We start from the raw sequence: 26,138 nt of genomic DNA, 5'->3' as shown, positions 1-26,138 counted from the left end.
ACAATCAACCACAGTGTTTCCAAATCCAGTCCATGTCTTCACTGTCCTGCAAGTTTTAGTTCCAGCTCTACTCTAGCACCTGATCCAATTAAGGATTGGTTGAGCAGTACACACAGATCTACCTGTGCACAAAGCACATAACCTTTAATTGAATCAGGTGTGAGTAGACCTCGAACAAAAACCTGCTGGACAAGAGGGATCTCCCATGTTCATGTCCCAGCACCTATTGCATACTCAACTGTCCAGCCCAGGGTTTCTTTCACCACCCACCCTCCCCCGCATTTAATTGGAGATTTTCCTTGTATGCATTGAGGGTCTAAAACTTGAAATTTGGATGTGAAAACTGAGTGGGAAATATGGTGGGAAACACTAAAAGTGTGTCAGTATTGGCTCACAGAGCTTCATTTAGGCCAGTCTAATCCGCATTGAAAGAAACTATTAGAACTTAAATCATTAGAAGAGATGAGACTTTGATTCATAAATAAATAAATGAATGAATGAATGAATGAATGAATGAATGAATGAATGAATGAATGAAGGAATACATAAATAAATAAATAAATAAATAAATAAATAAATAAATAAATAAATAAATAAATAAATGAATGAATGTAAGGCTATAGAGCGACACGTTCTACTATTCTGTAAATGGTAAAACACATTTCCACTGTTGCATAGGAAGGGTTTTATTTTGAAAGTTGTTACCGGAAGTATTGCGTTTTCTTCTGGCTAGCTTGCTTCACAACTCAACAACAACAAATCTCACCCACGTTACACTTGACACCATCCTCCAGACTCCGCCCACCGGTTCGATGACATTGGGATATGGACAGATGATGACCTGCCTTGACCTCGATCAATGAACTGATGTATTGTTGATCATGCAGAGGGGAAACGGTGACGCGGACAGGCCGGGGGATCCGGGACTTTTCCCAGCACGTGAGGCCGGGATGGGCAGCCTCAAAGCGGGGAGACGCAGCGTGGACTTCCCGGTGGCTGCGGTGCTTCCAGCCGGGGGCACCGGGGAGAGAACCGGACTGCACACACCTAAGCAGTTCTGCACTTTTCTCAACAGGCCGCTCATAAGCTACACCATCCAGGCTTTCGAGAGGTAGGCAGAGGGAGAGTAGAAGGATAGCCTACCCCTTATGTCTCAGCATCATATCCAGGTACAAGTGTGACAGTATAAGAACATGGAGATAAATGCTTCACCAAGACAAGAGAAGTGTGATCGAAACAAGTTAAGCACTGTCTGATTTATTTGTGCAGGCAAATTAATGGTCCTCATGCAATTTGTTTGTTATGCAGAGAGATGCAGTAGCGTAAGTGTTGCCTTCATCATACTCCATATTAACGGTTATTTAGATGAGAACGTGGATGTATTTTATATTCACTACAACAACTGGTGTTTATAGTCAGATGTGTCTCTCAGCTAGTCAGTGTTTACAGTATGTCTCTTGGTAGGAAATGAATGCAGCAAAACATCCGGAGAAAATCAGGGGAGAGATGCTGCCTGTGTGGCCCAGTGATTAGAGAGAGGGGTCCCAGCAGTGCAGGGTCAAAGGTCACCGGTGTCCTGTTGAGGTGTGTTTTGAGCCAGACCCAGAAGCCAGAACACCTGCTCACTTTCTGTAAGATGGTCTGGGAAAGAGCTGAATGCCTCAAATGTAATGTAATGATATGATTCCTGCAAGTTGTGTAATACAGCTAGGGCTGCAAGTACTGCTTATTTTCATTACAATGTAACAATATTACAATGTAACAAATAAGTACAAATGCCTGTCACAAGTTATCAGAACCCAAAGTGATCCCTACCATTTCTTACTTAGTCTGACCAACAGTCAAAAAACCTTAAAAGTATATATTTTTTTATAATAATATGAAACAGAGAAAAGCAGCAAATCTGTGAAGCTGTAACCAGCAAATGTTTGGTATTTTTACTTGGTAAATAGTCTCGCTTGCCAGCCCCCCCTCACTTCCATGAGAGGAGTCTGGCTGCATGGGAACAGGCTGCTGGCATAAGCCCTCCCCTGCTCTACAGCTGCTCTCCCATTGGAGGCGACCATTTCAGTCGCTGCCGGCATTTCCACTCCCCGCCTACATTCTCTGGCATTGACTCCAGCCATGTCAATCAGAGCGGCTTCCGCTCCCTCCTCCCTGTGTGTCGCTGTAAATAGTCCCCTGTCGCCGCAGGTCAAAACAACAACGCTAACTAGCTAGCAAGCTAACGGCAGAAACCTACACGCTAGCTCGTTGCTACACGCTGAAAATGGCAAGTTGGATTGTTGGAAACTATTTTACAAGGGCACTGCCGCTAGCGCCGCCCATCGCAATTCCTGAATGGTGACCAGCGCTGCCAGACTCCTTTTCCGTGAGGGGAGGCTGGCAAGCGAGACTACTCGGTAAATGACTAAAACAATGAATCGATTATCAACAGCACTACTTCTGATACTCGACGTTGGAGCACAGAATCACTGGACAATCAGTCAGGCCTCGCTCACAGAGTTGGCATGCAACCTCTCCTCTCTCTCCCCAGAGGGTTTTCATAGTCCACTTGCCTGGCTGATTCCAACTCCGCTCAGGTGTGCTCCATCAGTACCTAACGAATGGAGCTATCCTTGGTGCTGAACCTGTGTTCACTCATTTTTGCCCATTTAGTCTGCCCTTATGACCTCATTCACAAATCTGGCCCTGCCACCGTCTGCTCGGGACCTGTGGACCCGTGCCAAATATGAATGCTGTGAGGCCGACAGTGTCAGAAGAAAATGAAACAGAGACACATAATGTACATACAGAGATACGTAGGTTTGCTCATATGTGTAAGATTGGTATATAGTTTTTTTTTATTGTTTCTTTTTCAGACATCGGTTCAGTACCTTTAGAAATTGGGTGCGCACACCCAAGCAAAGAACCAAACCAAACAAAACAACAGACGGAACAGAACCCATAACAAATAGTCTTCAGATAAACTGCGTGTAAGAATATAATGCAACAGCAGCATTGACCATGTGAATGCTTGGTCTGAAAAGAAACTGTGTTCTCCCACCCCATGAACTTAATCCCACATCCAGTTGACCGCACAGGTTTTGGTTTAAATTATCAAAAACAAACAAAGACAAAAGAGACAAGACAAGTAAACAAACAAATTCAAACGGGGAAAAAATAGTCGATAGACAGAAAATTAATCACCAACCAACACTATTTTTTATAATCGATTAATCGTTTAGATAGTTTTTTCCAGCTTCTTAAATGTGAATATTTTCTGGTTTCTTTAGTCGTCTATGACAGTAAAGTGATTCTCTTTGGGTTGTGGACTGTTGTTCAGGACAAAAGAAGACATTTGAGGACGTCATCTTGGGCTTTGCGGAAAAAAGTGATCGCCCCTTTTTTCACATTTTATAGCCCAAGCCCCAATCGATCGATTAGTCGAGAAAATGAATCGATAATCGTTATCAACAAATTTTCTGTTGATCGATTTGTTGATTATTGACTTGATTGAATATGGCAGTAAGGTAACTAGTCTACAGTATATACCTAGCCTGTTTACCTTCCCTCCACTGCAGCACTGTCCTGTCTGAATCACCACGTTGAGTTGAATGGCTGTGTGTTTTGACAGGGTGTCGTGGATCCAGAGCGTGGTCGTAGTTGTTGCCAAAGAAAGCAGGGAGCTGATGACGGACATCATCCAGCGCTTCCAGCATAGCAAAGTGCGAGTGGTGCAAGGCGGCTCCACGCGCCACCGCTCCATCTTCAACGGCGTCCGGGCGCTGGGCGAGGCGGAGGGAGAGGAGGGGCCCAAGGTCAAACCCAAGGTCATCATCATCCACGATGCTGTGCGGCCTTTTGTGGAGGAGGACTTCCTGTACAAGATAGCCACGGCTGCCAAGGAGCAAGGGGTTGGTAGAATACAAGTTCAAACCTCTACATAACTTAGTTTGTAGAAACTTAGTTTCTCTGTTATGTCTCTACCTACAATACAGATAGTCTTGGAATTCTGGACAAAATCATATGTGACAAAAAAGAAGGGAAAAGAAAAACATTCTCAGATTTGCATCTGAGAGACAAAATCTCATGAAATGGGGGTCTGTGACTCTTATGTGGACTAAATTACCATCCTTGCAGGGCCGCCGCTATGTACACGCGCTCTGCGTAGGGCACCAAGTGCCATGAGGGGCATCAGAGCAGGAATACCACGGTCAAACAGATGCCCCGCAGTTTGGCTGTAATGGGCCTTCTAAAATGAACTCCACACGGCCAGTTTGGCATTCCCTGTGTTGAACTGGCCACGGTGCCCCCTTAAAAGAAAGTTGTGGATCTCCTCACTTAAAACTACATGTAGTCTAGCACCTGGCTCAGATATGTAACTACATGTAGTCTAGGACCTGGCTCAGATATGTAACTACATGTAGTCTAGGACCTGGCTCAGATATGTAACTACATGTAGTCTAGGACCTGGCTCACATGTAGTATAGGACCTGGCTCAGATATGTAACTACATGTAGTCTAGGACCTGGCTCAGATATGTAACTACATGTAGTCTAGGACCTGGCTCAGTTATGTAATGTAACTACATGTAGTCTAGGACCTGGCTCAGATATGTAACTACATGTAGTCTAGGACCTGGCTCACATGTAGTCTAGGACCTGGCTCAGATATGTAACTACATGTAGTCTAGGACCTGGCTCACATGTAGTATAGGACCTGGCTCAGATATGTAACTACATGTAGTCTAGGACCTGGCTCAGATATGTAACTACATGTAGTCTAGGACCTGGCTCACATGTAGTCTAGGACCTGGCTCAGATATGTAACCACATGTAGTCTAGGACCTGGCTCAGATATGTATGCATTTTTTTCAGTAGAGAATATCTCAACTGTTATAGAATAATATGATAATGCAGCAGCTAGACTGAGGAAAGAGAGCAGCCAAAGATCTCACAAAACAGGAGCAGAGAGCAGACAGAGCTCTCACTCTGCCGCAGATTCCAAAACCAAAGATTGCGCAGCGGCGGTGACCGAAGATTGCACAGCGGGAAGAGCTCTCGCTCTGTCTGAGTTTCCCGAACCTACAAATCACTCACTTTTTTAATCCAATGGAGACACTGCATGAAATAGGCCACGCCCATCACGGGGGAAAACTCTCCATTCACTCCCATACACCAGCATCATTTTCCTTGAATTAAACATAGCGAAAAGCTGTTGTGTGGTGGGCTGTGCAGACAACAAATGTAAAAAATCACCAATTTTTTGTACTCCCGAGCAAAACAAGGAAGTCATAGAGAGCCGCAGGAATGAGTCTGGAAAACATCGATGCTGACACTTCCGGGTTCTTCACTGTTTCTGCCTATGGGATTTTTGAATGGGTTTTTGGCGCAAGGTCTGTGGTTAACGCAAGCTTATTCAAACGCGAACCAGTGTTCAGCAGGATAATCTTCACACATGATGACCACTTTTATGAGTTTTGAAGCTTTTATGTGCCGTTAAAAGGTAGGGATGGGCATCGAATTTCGAATTTTCGAATAATCGTTGTTATTATCAAGGTCGACTTTTATTATTGAAATTCGAAATTCGAAATTCGAAAAAAAAAAAAAAAATTTGAGTGAAATGTTGCATTGTCTCCCCTGATTCTAAGTATAGTCAAATCGCTTGGTTTGAGCAAGTAAAACAATTTTTATAAGCATTTTAAGCAAGGTTTATGGAAAAATGAATGGCGGATGAAATCCCATGAAGAGGGAGAGGGGGTGACTTTGGCACCCCTTTGGCACTCAGACCTGAGCCTACTAAATATTTAATGAACCACTCATGATTGTCAAAACTGTTTTTTATTTTCGAAAATGTCAATGTCATGTAACATGTTCTTTACTTCAGTGGTGCAATGCTTGTTTGAGCTAAAAATCCACAGCAGAAGCTTTTTATATTAATTAATAAAGCCGTAGACTTAGAATCAGGGGAGACAATGCAACATTTCACTCACAAAAAAAAAAACCTTTTTTTTTTTTTTTTTTTTTACATTTTTTTTTTCGAATTTCGAATTAAATTCGAATTTGGCCAGCGAATTTCGAATAGTGTTTTTGCTAGAAATGCCCATCCCTATTAAAAGGGCGGCTAGCTAGCAAACGGCTAAATGAGACTACACTGTTGAGTCGACGGGGATATTATACGTCAATAACGTCATCACTTCAAAGGACGAACACGGGAATTATCTTTCCGTCACCTGGTTCAGCCCGGGGTAATCAGTGCATAGCAGCACACACATCAACAACACTCCAGGTTGAATTTGGCTGTGGTGACGTGACGTGGAAGCCTATGCGACACTGTGTGTAGTTTTGGAATAGCTTAGCATGAGCTTTTTACTTCTAGGGCTCGCATTTGCGCTTCAAAACTCCTGAAAGTGGTCCTTATGTGTGAAGATTATCTCGCTGAACCCAGGTTTGCGTTTGAATAAGCTTGCGTTGCCCACAGACCTTATTTGAAGCATCGTGCCAAAAACCCATTCAAAAATCCCATATAGGGAGAAACAGTGAAGAAACCGGAAGTCCGGGACCTCTGCGTTCCGACTACAAAAATACGTCATCCCTGCGGTACTCTATTGAGAATTGTCGAGAAGAAAAATGTGGATCTAGCTGTCAAGGAAGTAAGTTGGAGTGTTCAACTTCTGTATATATGATCTTTGTGCGCTACACACGACCATGCACGCGACATAGGAGAATGCCAGGATTGGGGGGGAGTTTTTGTTTCCCCCCGTTTTGGGCGTTTTGGGCATGGTTTCTGAATGATGACGCGCTCCGCAGTGTCTCTATCTGACGCTTTACACTAAAATGAGAGTGCGGCTGTTCAAAGAGGCAGAGCGTGCTCTTTCTGTATGAATTAACGAACGGGGCATTAGTTTTAGAAGCACATGCTCCTGGCTAGCAGTTAGCTAACCGCTACACATACAAACAGCTCACTCTTATCTGCTCTCAGCTCCTCTTCTTCGTTCTTTTCTCCTCCCCTGTGTTTTTTAACCATTTTTGCAGTTCATCATCTCTTGGCGCTCTGAGGCTCCATCTCCTCAAACGGAGTGCCAAGAGTGCACTCTGCCACTCCGATGTATATGTATATGTGTATATATATATATATATATATATATATATATATATATATATTTATATATAGTATATATATATATATACAGTATATGAGGGGGCGCCACGAAAAAATTACGCTTATGCCTACCCCACACTACAGGATTTTCAAATCCTTGAAGATTATAAAAATCTTGAGAGCCCACACACTACAGGACAGAGAGAGACGATTTTTTAACATTTCAATCTTGGGACACACACACAATCGCGTCTGTTCAAACGCAACCCCACACACTAGAAGATTATGCAGAAGATTCACCTTGGAAGCAGGGCTCGACGTTAACTTTTAAAATGCCTATTCATTGTGCGCACCGGGTGTAGTAGTAGTAATAATGATAATAATAATAATAATAATAATACATTTGTGTCATTTCGTTTTCTAAACAAATCTTATTTTTTGTTTTTATAATGCATTTGCACTGAAAGGATTTGTTTAACTAATATTTGCGCGGACAGCCGCGTCCATTCGGGGTGTAGGCCTACTGTGCACGGCCAGGCGAAAACCGTCTGCACAGGTGCCTTGTGTTGTGGAGGGGCGCGTCTGCTGATTTGACTCACTTTTCCGTGCGGACACTCGCCGATGCGGGAAGCATATGAGACCTAAGCGCTTGTTATAGGCTACATGCTTTGCAGTATAGCATTAGTTTTCCGTCCCGTTCAAAGACGCACGGGTATTTCACCTCGATGACAATTTCCTCGTTCTTTGTTTCTGTGCGGGGCTGCGGGCGGACGTGGACCAGATTATTTTGCGAAAAACTGTAATGGAAACGCAGCAACTACTGGCTCTCTGCTCAAGATACAATCGCCTGTCGGGTTGTAAATATCTAACATGTTAGATATGCCCGATTCACAATCGGGAAGAGGCAGTCTTCCCGATTGTGAATCTTTGAACCCCACACACTACAGGATCATTTGGGAAGATTATCTGCCCGACGCGCCTCAAATCGCGAGCACCCCCGAGAAAATCGGGAGGGGGGAATCTTGGCCATAATCTTGCAAATTATCCTGTAGTGTGGGGTAGGCATTAGGGTACCCGAATTGCCAGCAGCGGCGCTGGGTCCTTGATATAAAAAGGTTGAGAATCTCTGATCGAATGCAAGTTCAAATTCCTCCAAAACCTTGCTGCTCTACTTAGCCTAGGGCAGCATTCACACCAAGTGTATTTGGAAGAATTGAGTAGAACACTGGAGTGTTTTGCTCCTTAAGTTTGGTTAATTTGTCCAGGTGAGAATAATGACATTTGAACTCTGGTGACACTAAACAATGACACCTGATAATTAGAGTTCTCAATTTTCAGCCTGAGCTCGACGCGGCTCGAAATGGCCGTCGGGCGGGCGGGCAGGGCTGGGTTTGAGCCCACAATTGATGCTGATAGTTTGGGTCAGGTACCTGTAGGGCTGTGTGTATTTACATAGGTCTAATCTGCATTTTGATATGTGAGCACTCAGAGCTGAATTTTCACCAAACAATGTGCTCACCCCCAAAAAAGTCTTGATTCAATTCAGTCCGGTGCTGGATCACTCCATGGCCAGAGGTTTCAATATAATATAAACGATCCGCACTCTGGAAAAACAGTTGATTTCTTTTATTTTTCTTTACATGATGTCCAACAGTGCAGCAAAGACGTTTGGGCCAGTGCCTTCTTCAGTAGCTGCAAGTGTAACTGACAAACAATTTGGTCTCAGGGCCTCTATCTATGCCAGGTTCCTCCCCTGTCAGTCACACACCTGACGCTCATCACTCCATCATCAATCACTACAGTTTCAGTCATTCAAATAAACATTGCATATCAAAAAATATAGATTATTTTCAAATCCAGACAATTTACACATTTAACCATACAGGCAACACACATAAACCATTGAACCTTTTACACACAATGTCATGCCCCTAGTTCATCAAATAAACACACCACGTCAAGCTCAAAAATCCACCTACTCTCTTTTTTAAGGAGTAAGTTCTCTGGATCTCCTCCTCTAGGTGGAGACTTCACCACTTCAATCCCCATAAATCTCAAAGCACTCACCTCATGTTTACACATATTGAAATGTCTGGCTATGGATGACTTCTGATCGTCATTCCTGATAGCATTTCTGTGCTCACTTACTCTGGTTTTCAATTCCCTGTTGGTTTTCCCAATGTAACATAGTCCACATGGACATTGAAGCATATAAATGACTCGTTTTGGTGTTACATGTGATTGAGCCCCTCGCCTGATACGTCAAGATTCAAGATTCAAGATTCAAGATTTTTATTGTCACTCCGTAGTACAAGTATCACGTGTGAAATTCTTGTGCTGTGAACTCCGTTTACAACATAGTACAAATATAACAGGGCATATGAGTGCAAAAACAACAAGAGACACAACAAGCAATAAGGCAGTAGAGTGATAAGACAAGTCAGAGACAGTGGCATATTCACTGCACATAGGTGCACATGTCATGTGCATACTTTAGACGTTCTTAAACATTTTAAATTAGACGTATTTGACATACAGGTGCAAATAGCATATACCTAATTAAACATACAATTAAACATTAGACATACGTAATGGTAGCAGCTACAGTATGGTACAGTATAGCTACTACACTATTTGTGTATGTTAAGGAGTCTCGTGGCCTGCGGGAATAAACTGTCCCTCAAGCGATTTGTGCGTGCTTTTGGGACCCTGTATCTTCTCCCTGAGGGTAACAGGGAGAACAGGCTGTTGTGGGGATGGTTTGTGTCTTTGATGATCTTCAGGGACCTCCTATGGCACCGCTGGTTATATAGTTCCTGCAGTTCTGGCAGCTCACATCCTGTTACGTGCTGGGCCGCGCGTCTCACTCTTCGTAGCGCCCTGCGGTCCATGGTGGTACAGTTCCCGTACCAGGTGGTGAAGCAGCCAGTCAGCAGGCTTTCAATGGTGCCTCTGTAGAAGTCCCTAAGGATTTCTGGCCTTAGCCCAAATTTCTTTAGGCGCCTGAGTCTGTGTAGTCGCTGCTGGGCCTTTTTGACAACAGTGGCGGTGTGACCGGCCCATGTCAGGTCCTGGTGGATGTTGACTCCCAGGTACTTGAAGCTGTCCACCCTTTCCACCACTGTGCCGTTGATGGTGATTGGGGGGTGTGCACCCCCCCCCCCCCTCCTGTAGTCTACAATGATCTCCTTGGTCTTGGAGACGTTCAGAGAGAGGTGGTTGTCCTGGCACCACTGTTCTAGGGCCTTCACCTCCTCTCTGTAGGCCGTCTCGTCGCCCCTGGAGATCAGGCCCACGACTGCTGTGTCGTCTGCAAACTTCACGATGGTGTTAGAGATTTGAGTCGCCACGCAGTCGTGGGTGTAGAGGTCATACCAGAAGGGGCTGGAGACGCATCCCTTGGACCATCGCATGCTGATGGTCAGTGGGGAGGAGGTGAGGTTGCCCACTCTCACCACCTGGCGGCGGTCTGTCAGAAAGTCCAGGATCCAGTCACACATTGCTGTGTTTAGTCCCAGGACCTTGAGCTTGCTTACCAGCCTGGAGGGTACTATGGTGTTGAATGCTGAGCTGTAGTCCACGAACAGCAGGTTAGGTGGGAGTGGGGGGGGGGGGTGATGGGGGAGGAGAGGAGGAGGGGTGGTGAAGGGGGGAGGTGGCGGAGAGGATAGGGGGTGGGGGGGGGAGAGGTGGCGGAGGGTGAGAGGAGAGGATGGGGTGGTGGGGAGGTGGTAGAGAGGGCGAGGAGAGGAGGGGGGGATGTGGGGGGGAGAGGAGAGGTGGTGGGGAGGGGGAGGAGAGGTGGGGGGGAGAGGTGGGGGGGAGGGGGGTGGTGGGGGGGAGGGGGGTGGTGGGGGGGGGGTGGCGGAGAGGGGGATATGAGGGGGATAGAATACATCATTGCATTACAACTCACACAATTGTTACATCTGAAATGACCATCAGGTGGATCTGATAGGAAATGTGTCAGGGGTTCTTGAATCAAGTCGGTTTTAACCAAACTGTCTCTAAGGTTCATGGACCTTTTATAAGTGAATCTTGGTGTCTCTTTGAATGCATGGCCAATATTTGGATCTGATCTCAGTATGTGCCAGTACTTTTTTGTAGTGGCTTTCAAACCCCTTGAAATGGGGCTGAAAGTCGACATAGGGGGTGAACCCTTTTCTTTTAACTTGGGGTTCAACAGGTCTTGCCGTGTGGTTCTTTTTGCTTTCTCTAAACACTTGTCCACTACATTTTTGTTGTATCCCCTGTCCATGAACCTTTGATACATGGACACTCAGAGCTGTCCATGAACCTTTGATACATGGACACTCAGAGCTGTCCATGAACCTTTGATACATGGACACTCAGAGCTGTCCATGAACCTTTGATACATGGACACTCAGAGCTGTCCATGAACCTTTGATACATGGACACTCAGAGCTGTCCATGGTGCTGATTCTAATTTTGGAGTCAATCAATTGTCAAGATGTTCTCTACTTGTTAAAATGTAGCTATTTATTTTATTCAACCTACATCTCCCGTTTGCTGTAACTACACAGCGAATGTAGGCTACCACACCTTTCGAGAATGCTTTTGACCAATGAGATGTAGTAAAACAGAAGCTGGGGGAAGGGGCGGGGGCTACTAGATTTGATTACAGCATGGCAAACATTAAAACATTAGTACAAATCTAATTGCTTGCTTTCGGCAACATTGGTTTAGTCTGCTGCTATCAATGACTAAATGTGTTAAAAACTCAAAAACAATAGGCTAAAAACACAGTTTGTGGTGTTCTGCTTGCTTTCTCCTCACTCTCGCTCTCTGTCACCCCATTGTGCTATCATGTGATTTGAGCTGCCGCCTATGTAAATTAAAGTATTTTCTTCCAATAATCATTCTCGGGTGAGTCAGGCCCGGGCTTCAACTCACTCGGGTCGGATCGGGTTTGAATTTTAATGCTCGTTGAGAACTCTACTGACAATTGGAGTCTCAGTCCAGGAAACAACCCTATGTTGGAGAGCCTACAGTAGATGCTCACATTCAGCTATTTATTTGCGTTCTAAACCTGGTATGAACATCAGAGAAGGTCAATTACGTCGAAGAGTGCAGACAAATCCACCATGCTTAGCTAGAGTTACAGAGACTGGAACAGGAATTGCTTTGCCTCCTCTCATTGCCAAAATGGCAGAATCACAGGTTACCAAACTCTCTAAATCTCTAACCCGGCAGAATTACAGGTTACCAAACTCTCTAAATCTCTAACCCGGCAGAATTACAGGTTACCAAACTCTCTAAATCTCTAACCCGGCAGAATTACAGGTTACCAAACTCTCTAAATCTCTAACCCGGCAGAATTACAGGTTACCAAACTCTCTAAATCTCTAACCCGGCAGAATTACAGGTTACCAAACTCTCTAAATCTCTAACCTGGCTAGGGCTGGGTTAAAAAAATCGGTTCTCCGATTTTGAATCGATTTTTACTTTAATCCTTTGATATCGATTCAAACAACTTTTTTTTAATAAACATAGGCTATAATATTATAGTCTGTGTGTGGTAGTTGAAACATAGTTTCAAGTTGATGTTTATTTATGTTTGAAACAAAAACAAATACTGTAGGCTACATAAATGGAAATGTTTGATCATTAATATCTACTTTTAGAAATTATATAGGCTGAAATCAAATCACTGTGCATAATTGTGAAAGTGTCTTTATTGACAGATGAAAGGGCTGTTATTTACCCTTTGTCACCACCTGGTGAGTAAATATATGTGTAACTAAAACCATTAAAATTGACAATTGGCGCAAAAAAGGTTGGGAACCCCTGTGTTACATAACTGGACAGTCATGTAATTCAGGTTACAGCTCAAAAAACATGTTTTAGTATCACTAACCAAATCGATATTGAAATTATTCAAATCGGAATCGAATCGAATCGGGATTAATCGATTCGGAACCTTGTGAATCGGAATCTAAATTTGAACCAATACCCAGCCCTAAACCTGGCAGAATCACAGGTTACCAAACTCTCTAAATGTCTAACTTGGCAGAATCACAGGTTACAAAACTCTCTAAATCTCTAACCCGGCAGAATCACAGGTTACAAAACTCTCTAAATCTCTAACCTGGCAGAATCACAGGTTACAAAACTCTCTAAATGTCTAACTTGGCAGAATCACAGGTTACCAAACTCTCTAAATATCTAACTTGGCAGAATCACAGGTTACCAAACTCTCTAAATGTCTAACTTGGCAGAATCACAGGTTACAAAACTCTCTAAATGTCTAACTTGGCAGAATCACAGGTTACAAAACTCTCTAAATGTCTAACTTGGCAGAATCACAGGTTACAAAACTCTCTAAATGTCTAACTTGGCAGAATCACAGGTTACAAAACTCTCTAAATGTCTAACTTGGCAGAATCACAGGTTACAAAACTCTCTAAATGTCTAAACTGGCAGAATCACAGGTTACAAAACTCTCTAAATGTCTAACTTGGCAGAATCACAGGTTACAAAACTCTCTAAATGTCTAAACTGGCAGAATCACAGGTTACAAAACTCTCTAAATGTCTAAACTGGCAGAATCACAGGTTACAAAACTCTCTAAATGTCTAACTTGGCAGAATCACAGGTTACCAAACTCTCTAAATGTCTAACTTGGCAGAATCACAGGTTACCAAAAATAAACAAGCTGCTTGTCAGTCCATCGTGTGCCTTTTGTTTACAACCCTTGCTTCGCTTGTCAGTGGACAGTGTGAACATAAACAAACTAAAAACTAAAAATGCAACAAAGTACTTTACAATTTCCACTCTGGGTCAGACTAAAGAAAACAAACTTTACATGGCACCATAACCTTACTCCCTTCCCCAACTCCCTACACACACACACACACACACGCACACGCACGCGCACACACACACACACACACACACACACACACACACACACACACACACACAGTATCTCCATCTTTTCATAGACTGTTTATCAGATTGACAGATCCAGCGCTCACGGTGGTAGAGTTGATTTAATCAATGATAGATGGAAAACATTTGGGGCCACTGTCATGGCTACTCTGACGAAGACACTCGCAGATTAGTTTAATAAAGATTCATTGTTGAACCTCACTGGCTGGGAAAAGACCTTGTTGAATGCAGGTCACACAGGTTGCGAACAAAGCAAGGGCTTTTTGACATAGGGCCATTTTTATGGTGTGTTACTGAGGCTGTGTGTGTGTGTGTGTCTGTGTGTGTGTGTGTGTGTGTGTGTGTGTGTGTGTGTGTGTTATGAACTTTCTCAGTATGCGGTCTGTTCTTCATTATCTTGCCAGTATCCATGCTCGTGACAGACCGCCTGTCTCCACCAAAGAGCCGCAGATTAATTTTGATTTTAACATCATGTGTAACACGCAGAACACATGTTTGCTTTCATTGCATTTGCGAGCCGCTTCGCCCGCGCTCGCTCGTCTGCTTCTGGCACCGCCGACCGCATCGTCTTCAATCACGCTGCTATGGTTAGATGAGAACGCTATCACAGAAATGTTGATTATTTGGAAATTCCAAGAGAGGAAGGAAAATAATATTGGTTGGTTGAGATGGATTTATTGTTACAGACATGGTGAGAATCTCTTTGAAACGTGTAGGCACAATTCTGGCTAAAATGATAGTAGCTATGGTGTATGATATTCTAATAAGTGTTGTTAATCATGATTAGTCTTAATACTATGAGAGGCAGAATTATTTTACTGCACACATAGCATCTTATATCAACATCCTGACTATTTTCAACCACGGCAGACATTCAAAGGGAAAATAAATGTTTCAATATTGCTTTAATGCCATATGGTTAATTTTTGGAATTTTGTGGAAGCTAAAATCTCGACATATTATTAGAAGTGATGAATTGTGCAGCCTTATGTATGTATAATTATTATAATCATAATTATTTTTCCTGGTTTTCTATCCTTCTAAGAACTAGTTTGAGGTTTAGACTAGGAATGCACGATATATTGGCAATCCTAATAACGGTATCGGCTGATGTTAGTAATTTTTTTTATATTTCAACTCGGTATTGGTCCGATGAGCAAAATAACAGCAATAGGATCATAGAAGCTTGTTTTTATTCAGATCATATCGACATGGGTAAAAATCGGTTATCGGCCATAACAGCAATGTTAATCTCGGTCATCGCAACTATCGGCCAAAATGTTCGTAACGGTGCATCCCTAGTTTAGACTTTTGTAGTGACAACACTGTTTTAACCAGTCGTCAATTCTTAGCAATAGGACTTGGCTCTAGTTATCTGTCTGTCTGTGTCTGCCTGCCTATATTTCAATGTCAAATGTATTCATACCTACATACATATTTTTTCCTGTTTATTTCCCCAAGGCAGCTGGAGCTATCCGACCTCTCACCTCCACGGTGGTAGCCACCACCTCAGAGGGCTACCTGGACCACTCTCTTGAGCGAGCCAGGTACCGGGCCAGTGAGATGCCTCAGGGATTCACGTATGATGTCATCTATCAAGCCTATCAAAGGGTAAGACCTGTTCTGTACTAACAGTGTCTTTAAAGCTGCTTTGTAGGTTTTGCAGGTTGGTAACTGTTTGTTTTTGCCTCCATACATTTAAATCCTTCTGTCAAAGACTCACTAACGTTAGATCTTTTCCTCCCTCCTGTCTTTGGTCTAAGCGTCACATGAGCATTAGGGGTGGGACAAAATATCGATACTCACGGTATCGCGATATTCCCACTTGCGATACGTTATCGATACACTGGCACCAAGTATCGATATGTTTATTAAAAAAATATATATATGTTTTTTTTTTAATAAACAGGCTAAAATATTATGCTGTGTGTGGTAGTTGAAACATAGTTTCAAGTTGACGTTTATTTATGTTTGTAGTTGAAACAAAAACATAAATACTGTAGGCTACATGAATGGAAATGTTTGATCATTAATATCTACTTTTAGAAATTATATAGGTAGGTAGGTTATATAGGTTTTCTTGTTTTAATAATAATAATAAAAAGACTTAATGTGTAACTTTTCCTCCGTGGTATCGAAAATGGTATGAGTGAGTGAACTCTGAGAGAGTTCATGTCAATTCTGCTAATAAATACATAATACCTGCTTCTTGCCTTTTAGGGGTATTTTTTTCTCTTCAGTTACACAGATATCGTGATGTATCGTAGGTTAAATTTCTTCCAATATATCGATTATCGCAGAATCGCTGTATCGTGATAATATCGTTATCGAGGGCCAAGTATCGTGACCATATCGTATCGTGAGTTACTCCACGATTCCCACCCCTAATGAGCATGCGGTGTGCAGGTTGCAGACGTTACTGAAGTTGAAACAGCTTTCAAACGTTTACTTCTTGATGTCATTTGGAGCCACCGACATGCAAAGTTGCCAAATTCAGATTTAACCTTGAAATGTCAGCATACAGTTTGATCTGATGTTCTCTCCCTTACAAACAGAGAAAGAAGGATCGGGGCTAACCTGACCAGAGTCCTAATTTGCATTATTTCCCCTCGTGATGAAGTATTCTGGGAGAAGAGAGGCAGGCAGGGAGGGATTTGTAGTTATGCAACGAGATTTCACCAGTATCTTACAGCCACTGCTGTAGTCCAGTTACTATATCTTGAGTCTGAGCAGAGTCTCGAGTCCCGAGTTTTTGAGTCCAAGTCCGAGTCACCAAAGAAGAGTCTGAGTTGAGTCCCCATTCCCTGACTTCGAGTCCAGAGTTACTGGACATGAGCGTGAATCCATGAATCCACATGTAGGTGGAACATGCCTGCCCTTGCACGAAATTGAATAATGTCACGGTATTAATGTAAATATCAATAGCTTATGCCAAATTATTAGGACTTATTACAAAAAACTTTAAAAAAAATAGTCTTTATCAATTCACAAGTTTGAGTCCTCGTCTCCAACTTCAGAGTTCAAATACATGAATGTGTAGAGGATTTACCCCTATAAAATATTATTTTAACGTGCGGTCCTTTCATTAACACGTTCACTGCCATTGACGAGATATCTCGGCTTACAAAATCCAACGGTTGACTGCCAATGACGAGATATCTCGGCTTAAAAAAATAAATAAAAATTTTGACGGTGGGATGTGGATCAACGCCCCCCACGTCTCCTATAAAAATATTGGAGCCACCGAACGTGTACAACCCATTCCACCGACCCACTAAGTGGCGACAGTGCTCTCCATTCTAGAAAAAGCCGAGCCAAAACTGCAGGGGAACGCGCGATGAAACCATTCTCATACAGTAAAATGGATTGGCGAAAACGCTTTCGCTTTCGCGCTGATTGCTGGCGGTGGGGGATTGTAAATTTGCATAATAGATTATGGGTGCAACACACTTTGAAACACGCAGCATAAATAAGACCAGAATCGCAAAAGAAACCCCGTTTCTTGGGGTTTCTCAACCGAAACCCCAAGAAATGAGCGAGCCCATCCAGACTTGCCCAGCGGCCGCCAGCAGACAGGAGCAGCAGCAGCAGCAACTCGCTTGTGACACGCCCGCTGCAGCCAAGAAGAACACACACGGAGGGAGGAGTTTGAAGTAGAGGGGTGTTTCCTGCTGTTATGGAGGAAATTACTGTTCAAAACTATTGTTTAGATGTCTGACGTCTTACTGATGCCAAAAATGAATGGTTAAAGTGACTGTTCTATCGAATTTCACAAAAAGCTATTTATCTCAGCTTAAATTTTCAGACGCTGAAACCATGCTGTATTCAAGTGCTAATGCCTACATAACTACTAACTCTACAAACTAACTCTTTTAGACAGAGAAAGCACACATTCTATTAGTTCTTTTGAGATATTTTGTGTTCACAAAATCTTAGCAGAAAAGAATCCTCGGGTCTTGAAAGATGAGCCAGAATCCTCAAAAAAACCCTCTGGCAGAAGCTACCTACAGTAAAAAAAAAATGGCTGGCAGTGAATGTGTTAAGTGGTTCGCGACAATGTTTGGAAGATAACATGAATGGTATGAATGAATCAATACTAAATGAAAATGAACCTAATATGATAAACTAAAATGATGAACCCCATATCAACTATAATAATAACCTTAAAATAGTAAATTGAATGTCCAGAATGAGATCAGAGTTCGACCATCAACAACAATGGCTCCATTTATTTTACATTTGCTAGTTACAGAAACATCTTAGTTTTGATCACAGGACAATCAACAGCATTCAACAAAATAGTAATGACTGGAAAGCAAGATGTTCATTGTGTATTCCAGGAGGAGAAACCGATGTGGCTTGGTGTTTCTCCTGGCTTCCATCAGGTCCAAGGGCCCCCCCCCCCCCCTATATTTTATTTTCAACTTTTTGAACAACATATGAACAAGACAAACAAACAGGCTCAGGCACAGGAAACAAAGGGGGGGGGGGACATACAAGAGGGAAAAACAAACAAACAAAAAACCATTATTGACATTCAGTATTACGTCATGCTACCAGTCGTGTAAGGTGCTTATGTGTTTGCAAGAGGTATTGTGCCCGGAGTCCCGCACAGGGGGTCCATGAGAAACCAGTCCGGCAAATCACCCGTCACCCCCAAACTCTACGAGGTAGGCTAGGAAAGGGTCCCAAATAACAGAGAATTTCTTAAGTGAGTCGGTCCTCAGGAACCTAAGTCTCTCCATCCGTATAACTGAGGTCATATCCATCAGCCACAATTGAAAAGAGGGTGAGCAGGGGGATTTCCATTCCTTCAGGATAAGTTTCTTGGCAACAGTTGGCCCCTGTGTCAGGGCCTGCTGCACAGCTGTAGGAAAGTTCAGAGAGGACTCAAAGCAGCCGAAGATGGCGAGTTCTGCCTCCGGCTGAAGGGCTAATCCATAGGCCTTAGTGTACCAGTCAAATATTTTGGCCCAGAATCCCGTCAGTGAAGGGCAGAACCAAAAGGCATGAGACAGTGTGCCCTCCGACACTTGACATCTTTCACACAGTGGTGAGATAGTAGGGAAGATCTTGTGTAATTTCTGCTTGGAGTAGTGGAGACGGTGAGCGACTTTAAATTGAATCAGCTGATGTCTGCTATTAACTGAGCAAAGTTATACACTCGACAGACTCCTTTCCCATATAATGTCAGATAAAGCAGTACCAAGTTCCTCTTGCCATGCTTCTCTAATCCTCTCAATAGAGGCCATGGTGCAGTCATCAAATAGACACACAAATCTAGAGATGAGGTGCTTGGAGTGAGGAGGGCCTAGCAAAACATAGAAAAAAGCATGTTAATTTGGAACTGCTTCAAAGGTTTGAATCTTGGAACGATCATAATTTCTGATTTGCAGGAATCTGAGCCAGTCCGTACCGGGCAACTCAAACTTCCTTTTCAGTAGATCAAAGGATGCAAAATGACCATCTATGTACTGTATAGGTCTTTGATGGAAGCCAGACCCCTCTCACTCCAGGCATGGTAGCCTCCATCCGACCAAGGAGGCAAAAAAGAGTGATTGAAACAAATATGAGTGTGGACGGAAACATTTGGTAGACTCAAAGCTTTCCTAACTTGGTTTAGAATTCTGAGGGAGTTTCTCACAACAAAGGTCCAGGGGTCTTTTATACCATCCATACACTGAGTCCCAAAAACAGCATCTCCACAAAAAAGGCAATGGTCTTCAGCACAGATCAAAATAACAGTATGCAGTATGATTTTCATCAGTCAGCAAATTAACAGTCACCATGTAAGGATTCGAACACACCAAAATAACATATTTGTATATATTTTCAACCAGTCAGCAAGTGTATTCTATCTTCAAGTCAGTGTGCAGCACCTTTAAGGCAAGGTCGTCAACAGATCAACAGGTCAAAAGCCCTAAAAGCTAAATACAGAGAATACAGCTGCTATGAGTCTGTGTGTGAAACTGTCTTGACTAAAAGCCAATGTCAGCCAACCAAGTGTGTAAACCAGCGATCCCCAAAGTCCGGACTCCGGTCCGCATCCGGACCCAGACGCCGTCCTATCCGGACCGAGCCCTATAACCTACAAATCATTGTATTGAGAATTGTTACATTTCACCGAGCTTTTCTTTTTTAACCGGCACATGCTTTTCTACCCTTTACGGTACTGGTTTAATCTGCCAGGAAGCTCACAGACCAATGCATGCGCTGTAAATCATCACACGTGATGCTACTCAGCCAATCAAATATCCGATTCGATTCTGCCTGTTCCAGTCGGTTCCAGTGCGAGAGAGTGTCTGGCACACTGACGGAGTAGAGGCGCGAGACTCTGAGAGTACACCGCAAAAACAAAGATTTTGTTTTAATCCGGAGCAGGCAGACTCTTACATGTTCATTCATTGTTCTCACGGGCAGCTCAAAACCAGGCAGTATGTCTCATGTGAAGTGCGATGCGATCCTAACCTGTCTATGAAAGCGCCACACGAGCAAACACACTCAAATCCAGACTGAGGGCACACTCACACATTCACTGCCCAACGCATGTGACGTTTGCATTGCGAACGATCGATAGACAGACAGACAGACAGACAGACAGACAGACAGACAGACAGGCAGATAGATAGATAGACAGACAGATAGATAGATAGATAGATAGATAGATAGATAGATAGATAGATAGATAGATAGATAGATAGATAAATAGACAGATAGGGAGCTCACTTCTCTCAAGAGAAAAGGTGGAGTTAAGGGAAGAAAAGAAGATTTTCTTTCTCAAATTAAAACACTTTTAAGATGCACATTTTCCCAAAGCACTCTGTTGTATGTTATTTTTAAATGCAGCCATTATTTTACTTGAAATGAGAAAAGAACATGTATTTATTATTAGTGTAGGCTAGTTATTTATAATTAATCCAGTTAAATATGAAAACTAAATAAACATTGTTGATGTTTATTTTGATTTAACAGTCAGTCGTTGACTACATACAGACATTGTACATTAGGCTACTGCAATCATTGAAGTAGCCTAAGTTCAATGGCACTGAATCATAACGCAAGCTACGTTACAATGTTCCGGACCTTTGCTTGAGGACATTTTCTCTAACTGGACCTCTAGGAATTTTAATTGAGTGCCCCTGGTGTAAACCATTTATTTGTTTGTATTTGAGTTTATTGTTTATAGCCTAATAAATTAATCACTTTAAACTGATCAATCCTCATCAAATGCTCGATTCCAAACCTGAGTCATCAGTACTTACGTCCAACTCTAGTCACTAGTCGTGAAAATGAGTCCAGCTGAGAGCTTTATAAAGAAAGTATTTGAAAGCATATTATTGATTGAGAACATTGTCATTAATCCCAAAGATTAATAACCTGACGCTGCCAGATTGATGGTTTTGTTTTCACTTTTGTTTGATTCATCATGTGAGATCTCAAGATCTCATGAGAATCCAGCTGGCTTGCAAGATTAAAAGATGAATACCTCCCTATGGACCAGATTAAAAGATGAATACCTCCCTATGGACCAGATTAAAAGATGAATACCTCTCTATGGAATCCACTGACAGCAAAGCAATCCTCACTTACTGCCAACAAAATGGTAGAGCGGAAGCCATTGTAGAATTCCACCTGTATGCATTCATCCTGATCATTGATGATCCTTTCTTGGATGTTACACAGTGCAACCAAGTAACTACAGTATGTTGTACTAACTATTCTTTGTAACTTCTGACGACTCAAAAGAGAGCAAAAGCTGTAATTTCTCCAAACCGTTCCTCTCGTGGCTGGAGCAGCAGTGCAGCATTAGTCCAGAACACATGCCATGGGACTTCCACCATGGCTATGGCTCCATTGGCTCCATCTGTAAACAGAGGACAAAATACTGCAGGATGGAATTAATTGGAGCAGCAGTCCTGCAGGCCTGTGCTGCTAACTCTTAGCGTCAAAGTAATAAAGGTCTCTCAAATCTTATGAAATGACAGTGGGGTTGAGATTTATGCCTTTTTTTTAAATGATGACGCATGGATGACAAAGGACTTTATGGTTCTCATACATCATACCGGGCCATTACAGTCCCTCATTGTTCAGCAGATGTGCCAGAACCTGCAGGGTTTCATGCTGAAGGAGTTTGCAGCACGGGTGCTATCACTTTCACTGCTCCTCGATTATGTGTGGGAAGGAAATGACACATAAATATAGTCCCCCACACTGCAGCAGATCAGTCTGCCACACTGCAGCAGATCAGTCCACCACACTGCAGCAGATCAGTCCGCTACACTGCAACAGATCAGTCTGCCGCACTGCAGCAGATCACTCCGCCACACTGCAGAAGATCAGTCCGCTACACTGCAGCAGATCAGTCCGCTACACTGCGACAGATCAGTCTGCCACACTGCAGAAGATCAGTCCGCTACACTGCAACAGATCAGTCTGCCACACTGCAGAAGATCAGTCTGCCACACTGCGGAAGATCAGTCTGCCACACTGCAGAAGATCAGTCCGCTACACTGCAACAGATCAGTCTGCCACACTGCAGAAGATCAGTCTGCCACACTGCAGCAGATCAGTCCGCCACACTGCAGAAGATCAGTCCGCTACACTGCAGAAGATCAGTCCACTACACTGCAACAGATCAGTCTGCCACACTGCAGAAGATCAGTCCGCTACACTGCAACAGATCAGTCTGCCACACTGCAGAAGATCAGTCCGCTACACTGCAACAGATCAGTCTGCCACACTGCAGAAGATCAGTCTGCCACACTGCGGAAGATCAGTCTGCCACACTGCAGAAGATCAGTCCGCTACACTGCAGAAGATCAGTCTGCCACACTGCGGAAGATCAGTCTGCCACACTGCAGAAGATCAGTCCGCTACACTGCAGAAGATCAGTCTGCCACACTGCGGAAGATCAGTCTGCCACACTGCAGAAGATCAGTCCGCTACACTGCAGAAGATCAGTCTGCCACACTGCAGAAGATCAGTCTGCCACACTGCAGAAGATCAGTCCGCTACACTGCAACAGATCAGTCTGCCACACTGCAGAAGATCAGTCTGCCACACTGCAGAAGATCAGTCCGCTACACTGCAGAAGATCAGTCTGCCACACTGCAGAAGATCAGTCCGCCACACTGCAGCAGATCAGTCCGCTACACTGCAACAGATCAGTCTGCCACACTGCAGAAGATCAGTCTGCCACACTGCAGAAGATCAGTCCGCTACACTGCAGAAGATCAGTCCGCCACACTGCAGCAGATCAGTCCGCTACACTGCAACAGATCAGTCTGCCACACTGCAGCAGATCAGTCCGCCACACTGCAGCAGATCAGTCCGCCACACTGCAGAAGATCAGTCCTCCACACTGCAGCAGATCAGTCCGCCACACTGCAGAAGATCAGTCCTCCACACTGCAGAAGATCAGTCCGCTACACTGCAACAGATCAGTCCGCCACACTGCAACAGATCAGTCCGCCACACTGCAACAGATTGCTCTGTGGAACAAAAGTCAACAAAGGATTGGCTGGAGAAAATGGTGAGAGAGCATTGACGTTACATTGAAAATTTCAATGTGTTCCAATTAATGATCTGAGCAGTTTATAGGGTTTAATATTTGTACCTGGAAAAACTGAAGAAATGTATCCCACCGACGTAAACCACAAATGTGCCGATTCTTAATTGGGGCTTATTGGTAAGATGTGGCTAGATGCTTGCAAGCTCCTTAAAGGAATAGTTAAGCCAAAAATGATGCCATGCCATCGTCTACTCACCCTCATGCCAAATGAAACACAGGTGAAATGTGTTAGTCCATATAACACACAGGGAGGTGGCCAGCACAACTTCATAACAGCCTTCTCCAAAACAACTGACGTCACCTGAAGGGGCCTGTTCTTTAGAGTTCCTAAACAAAAAACAGACCAGTCACACTGTGAATAGAAAGACCTACACACCATTATTTGTTGCAAATCAATCAGCTGTAGTTCAGATTTGTGCTAGTTTTTCTGGAGAAGGCTGCTATGGAGTTGTGCTGGCAACCTCCCTGTGTGTTATGGACAAATTTCGCCTGTGTTGCAACTGGCATGAGGGGGACTAGATGATGACAGATTTTTCATTTTTGGGTGAACCATTCCTGTATAAAATCACGGAATAGGTTTGCAGAAATGTACCCTATTTATTTTTCAGGCACTTCAGGCTTTGCTATTTCAACCTTGACTCCATTAGCTGCTTCTTGGGATAAGCAGTGTTTTTGAAGGACCCAGGAAGCTTTGAGCTAAGAGCTAAAGTATGCCTCCAATTGGAGCCCCATTTGTCTGCAGCTATTTTTATTCCTGGCACATAGCGGATTTTCATTTTGCTTCGAAGCGCTGTTGGTTTTGGCTTTGCCGATTTTAGAAAATGAGCTCACATTTATGCTGCAGTGTCAAGGCCACTCACACTGTAAAAAAAAAGACAAATTGGGAGCGAATGCGTTGTGACAGTTAGCACTGAGGTAAAAAAGAGTAGCATAGAGGGTAGGTTGAGACTGTGCCCCCCCTCTCCTCCCGCTCATCACCCCCTCTTGGCTGATTCAAAAGAAGGGAAAGTGTAAGGTGTCTGTCAGGTTAGCACTGTAGGACATGTTCATGAAAAATCAGCGAGAGAGCGCCACATTTGCAGCTTGACGTCCATTGAGGCTGGCAGAACTTGGGGCTGAAAAGACAAAGGGGGAGACACTTTATCCAGGTCCCCAGTGAAGGCCTTTGTACCAGGAGAAAATGCTGAAGGTTAAATTACCACGAGACCCAGAGCGGATTGCTCCTGTCATTTCTCTCTTCAGTTCCAGGGTCCCTGAGAAAAAAAGAGACCCCTCTCTTTTATAGCATGATAAAATATTACCCCTCTCTTTTATAGCATGATAAAATATTATCCCTCTCTTTTATAGCATGATAAAATATTACCCCTCTCTTTTATAGCATGATAAAATATTACCCCTCTCTTTTATAGCATTATAAAATATTACCCACATATCATCTCAGGTAGCAAGATGTTGTCTTTGTTCTCCTGACTGTATCATAAACCATATGAGCTCATCGCCTCAATCCAAACCTCTTGAGATCTACCGAGTTTTCCCAGCAACATGACCTTCTTAATATAATATAATTAAACAATATAGCATGAGAGCAAGTGTGTTGTGGCGAATATATCCCGCTGATAAGCTGTCTGCGGCCTCGTGGGATAACAGCTTATCAGCGGGATATATTCCACAACACCACGCAGCTCGAGTGCTATATTGCTTTTATAAAACGGTTTCCAAGTATAATAATATAATAATAATAATACTATAAGTCCGACTGGCATGGTATTCTGATAGAGTCAGTTGAAACACTACTGTAAGGCGGGACCGCAAGAACGTGCGGGTGATTTGATTGGATCGTTCTGGAGACTGAAGTTGACATTGGCCAATCCTGGCGCTTGCTGAGAAGCTGAGAGCTTTCTGGAAACCCCGACAGGCAGCTCGAGCGCAGCGCTGCATTCTCAGCGCTTGCTGAGAAGCTGAGTGCTTTCTGCAAAGCCCGACACCAACTAACGTTACGGGGTTAAATGCGGGGTTAACAGCCTTTTTTTTGCAAAGAAGACATTAGCCCGCATCTATTCTTGTACAAAACATAATTTTCTGCGAAGTATTAGTAAAGTTATAAGCGAAGATTGATTCACAAGGATCTGACAGCTGTCTCCGCCATTTGTTTTTTTTGAGGTAACCAAAGGCTTTTAGTAAGAGAGTTGCCATGGCAACCAATAACCATGGCCATGGGTTATTGGAGTGGGTTACTGGATTTATACAATGGCTGTGAACCAATCAGATTGCTTGATTTGAGAGAGCCGTTTTATAATATAATATAATATAATAAGTACTTGTTGGTACACTACATCTGCAGGAATTGGTCTTGGAGAGATTAGTGCAGGAAGACTATCAACAACTCACATGGTGAAATCAGTGCATGCTCTCAGTCACAGTAGGACTTCACATTCAGTAGCTTTCTACATCCTTTCAAGTTTTCTATTTCTACTTTTTTTTACTGCCTTGAGGCCTGAAATGAAAACCAATCAAATCAGACTTTTTTCCACTTTCATATGGAGTAACCAGCGAAAATAAAGTAAAAACAAAA

General features: G+C 43.3%; 1 protein-coding gene across 1 annotated transcript in view; it reads left to right on the top strand.

Annotated features, from left to right (window-relative positions):
• The first annotated feature begins 797 nt into the window (after positions 1 to 797).
• The window catches only part of crppa (CDP-L-ribitol pyrophosphorylase A), a 94,593-nt gene continuing 69,252 nt past the window's right edge, over positions 798 to 26,138 (top strand). Inside the window, exons 1-3 of the mRNA XM_083642127.1 lie at positions 798 to 1,111; positions 3,617 to 3,896; positions 15,457 to 15,606. Coding sequence (XP_083498253.1) covers positions 882 to 1,111; positions 3,617 to 3,896; positions 15,457 to 15,606 — 660 coding nt within the window. The 5' untranslated portion in view covers positions 798 to 881. The remainder of the gene's footprint in view (positions 1,112 to 3,616; positions 3,897 to 15,456; positions 15,607 to 26,138) is intronic.

This window comes from Poromitra crassiceps (genome assembly GCF_964638095.1).
Source record: "Poromitra crassiceps genome assembly, chromosome: 1".
Taxonomy (NCBI): domain Eukaryota; kingdom Metazoa; phylum Chordata; class Actinopteri; order Beryciformes; family Melamphaidae; genus Poromitra; species Poromitra crassiceps.
The sequence above is the reverse complement of the archived record's forward strand: the minus strand, read 5'-3'. Positions and strand labels throughout refer to the sequence as shown.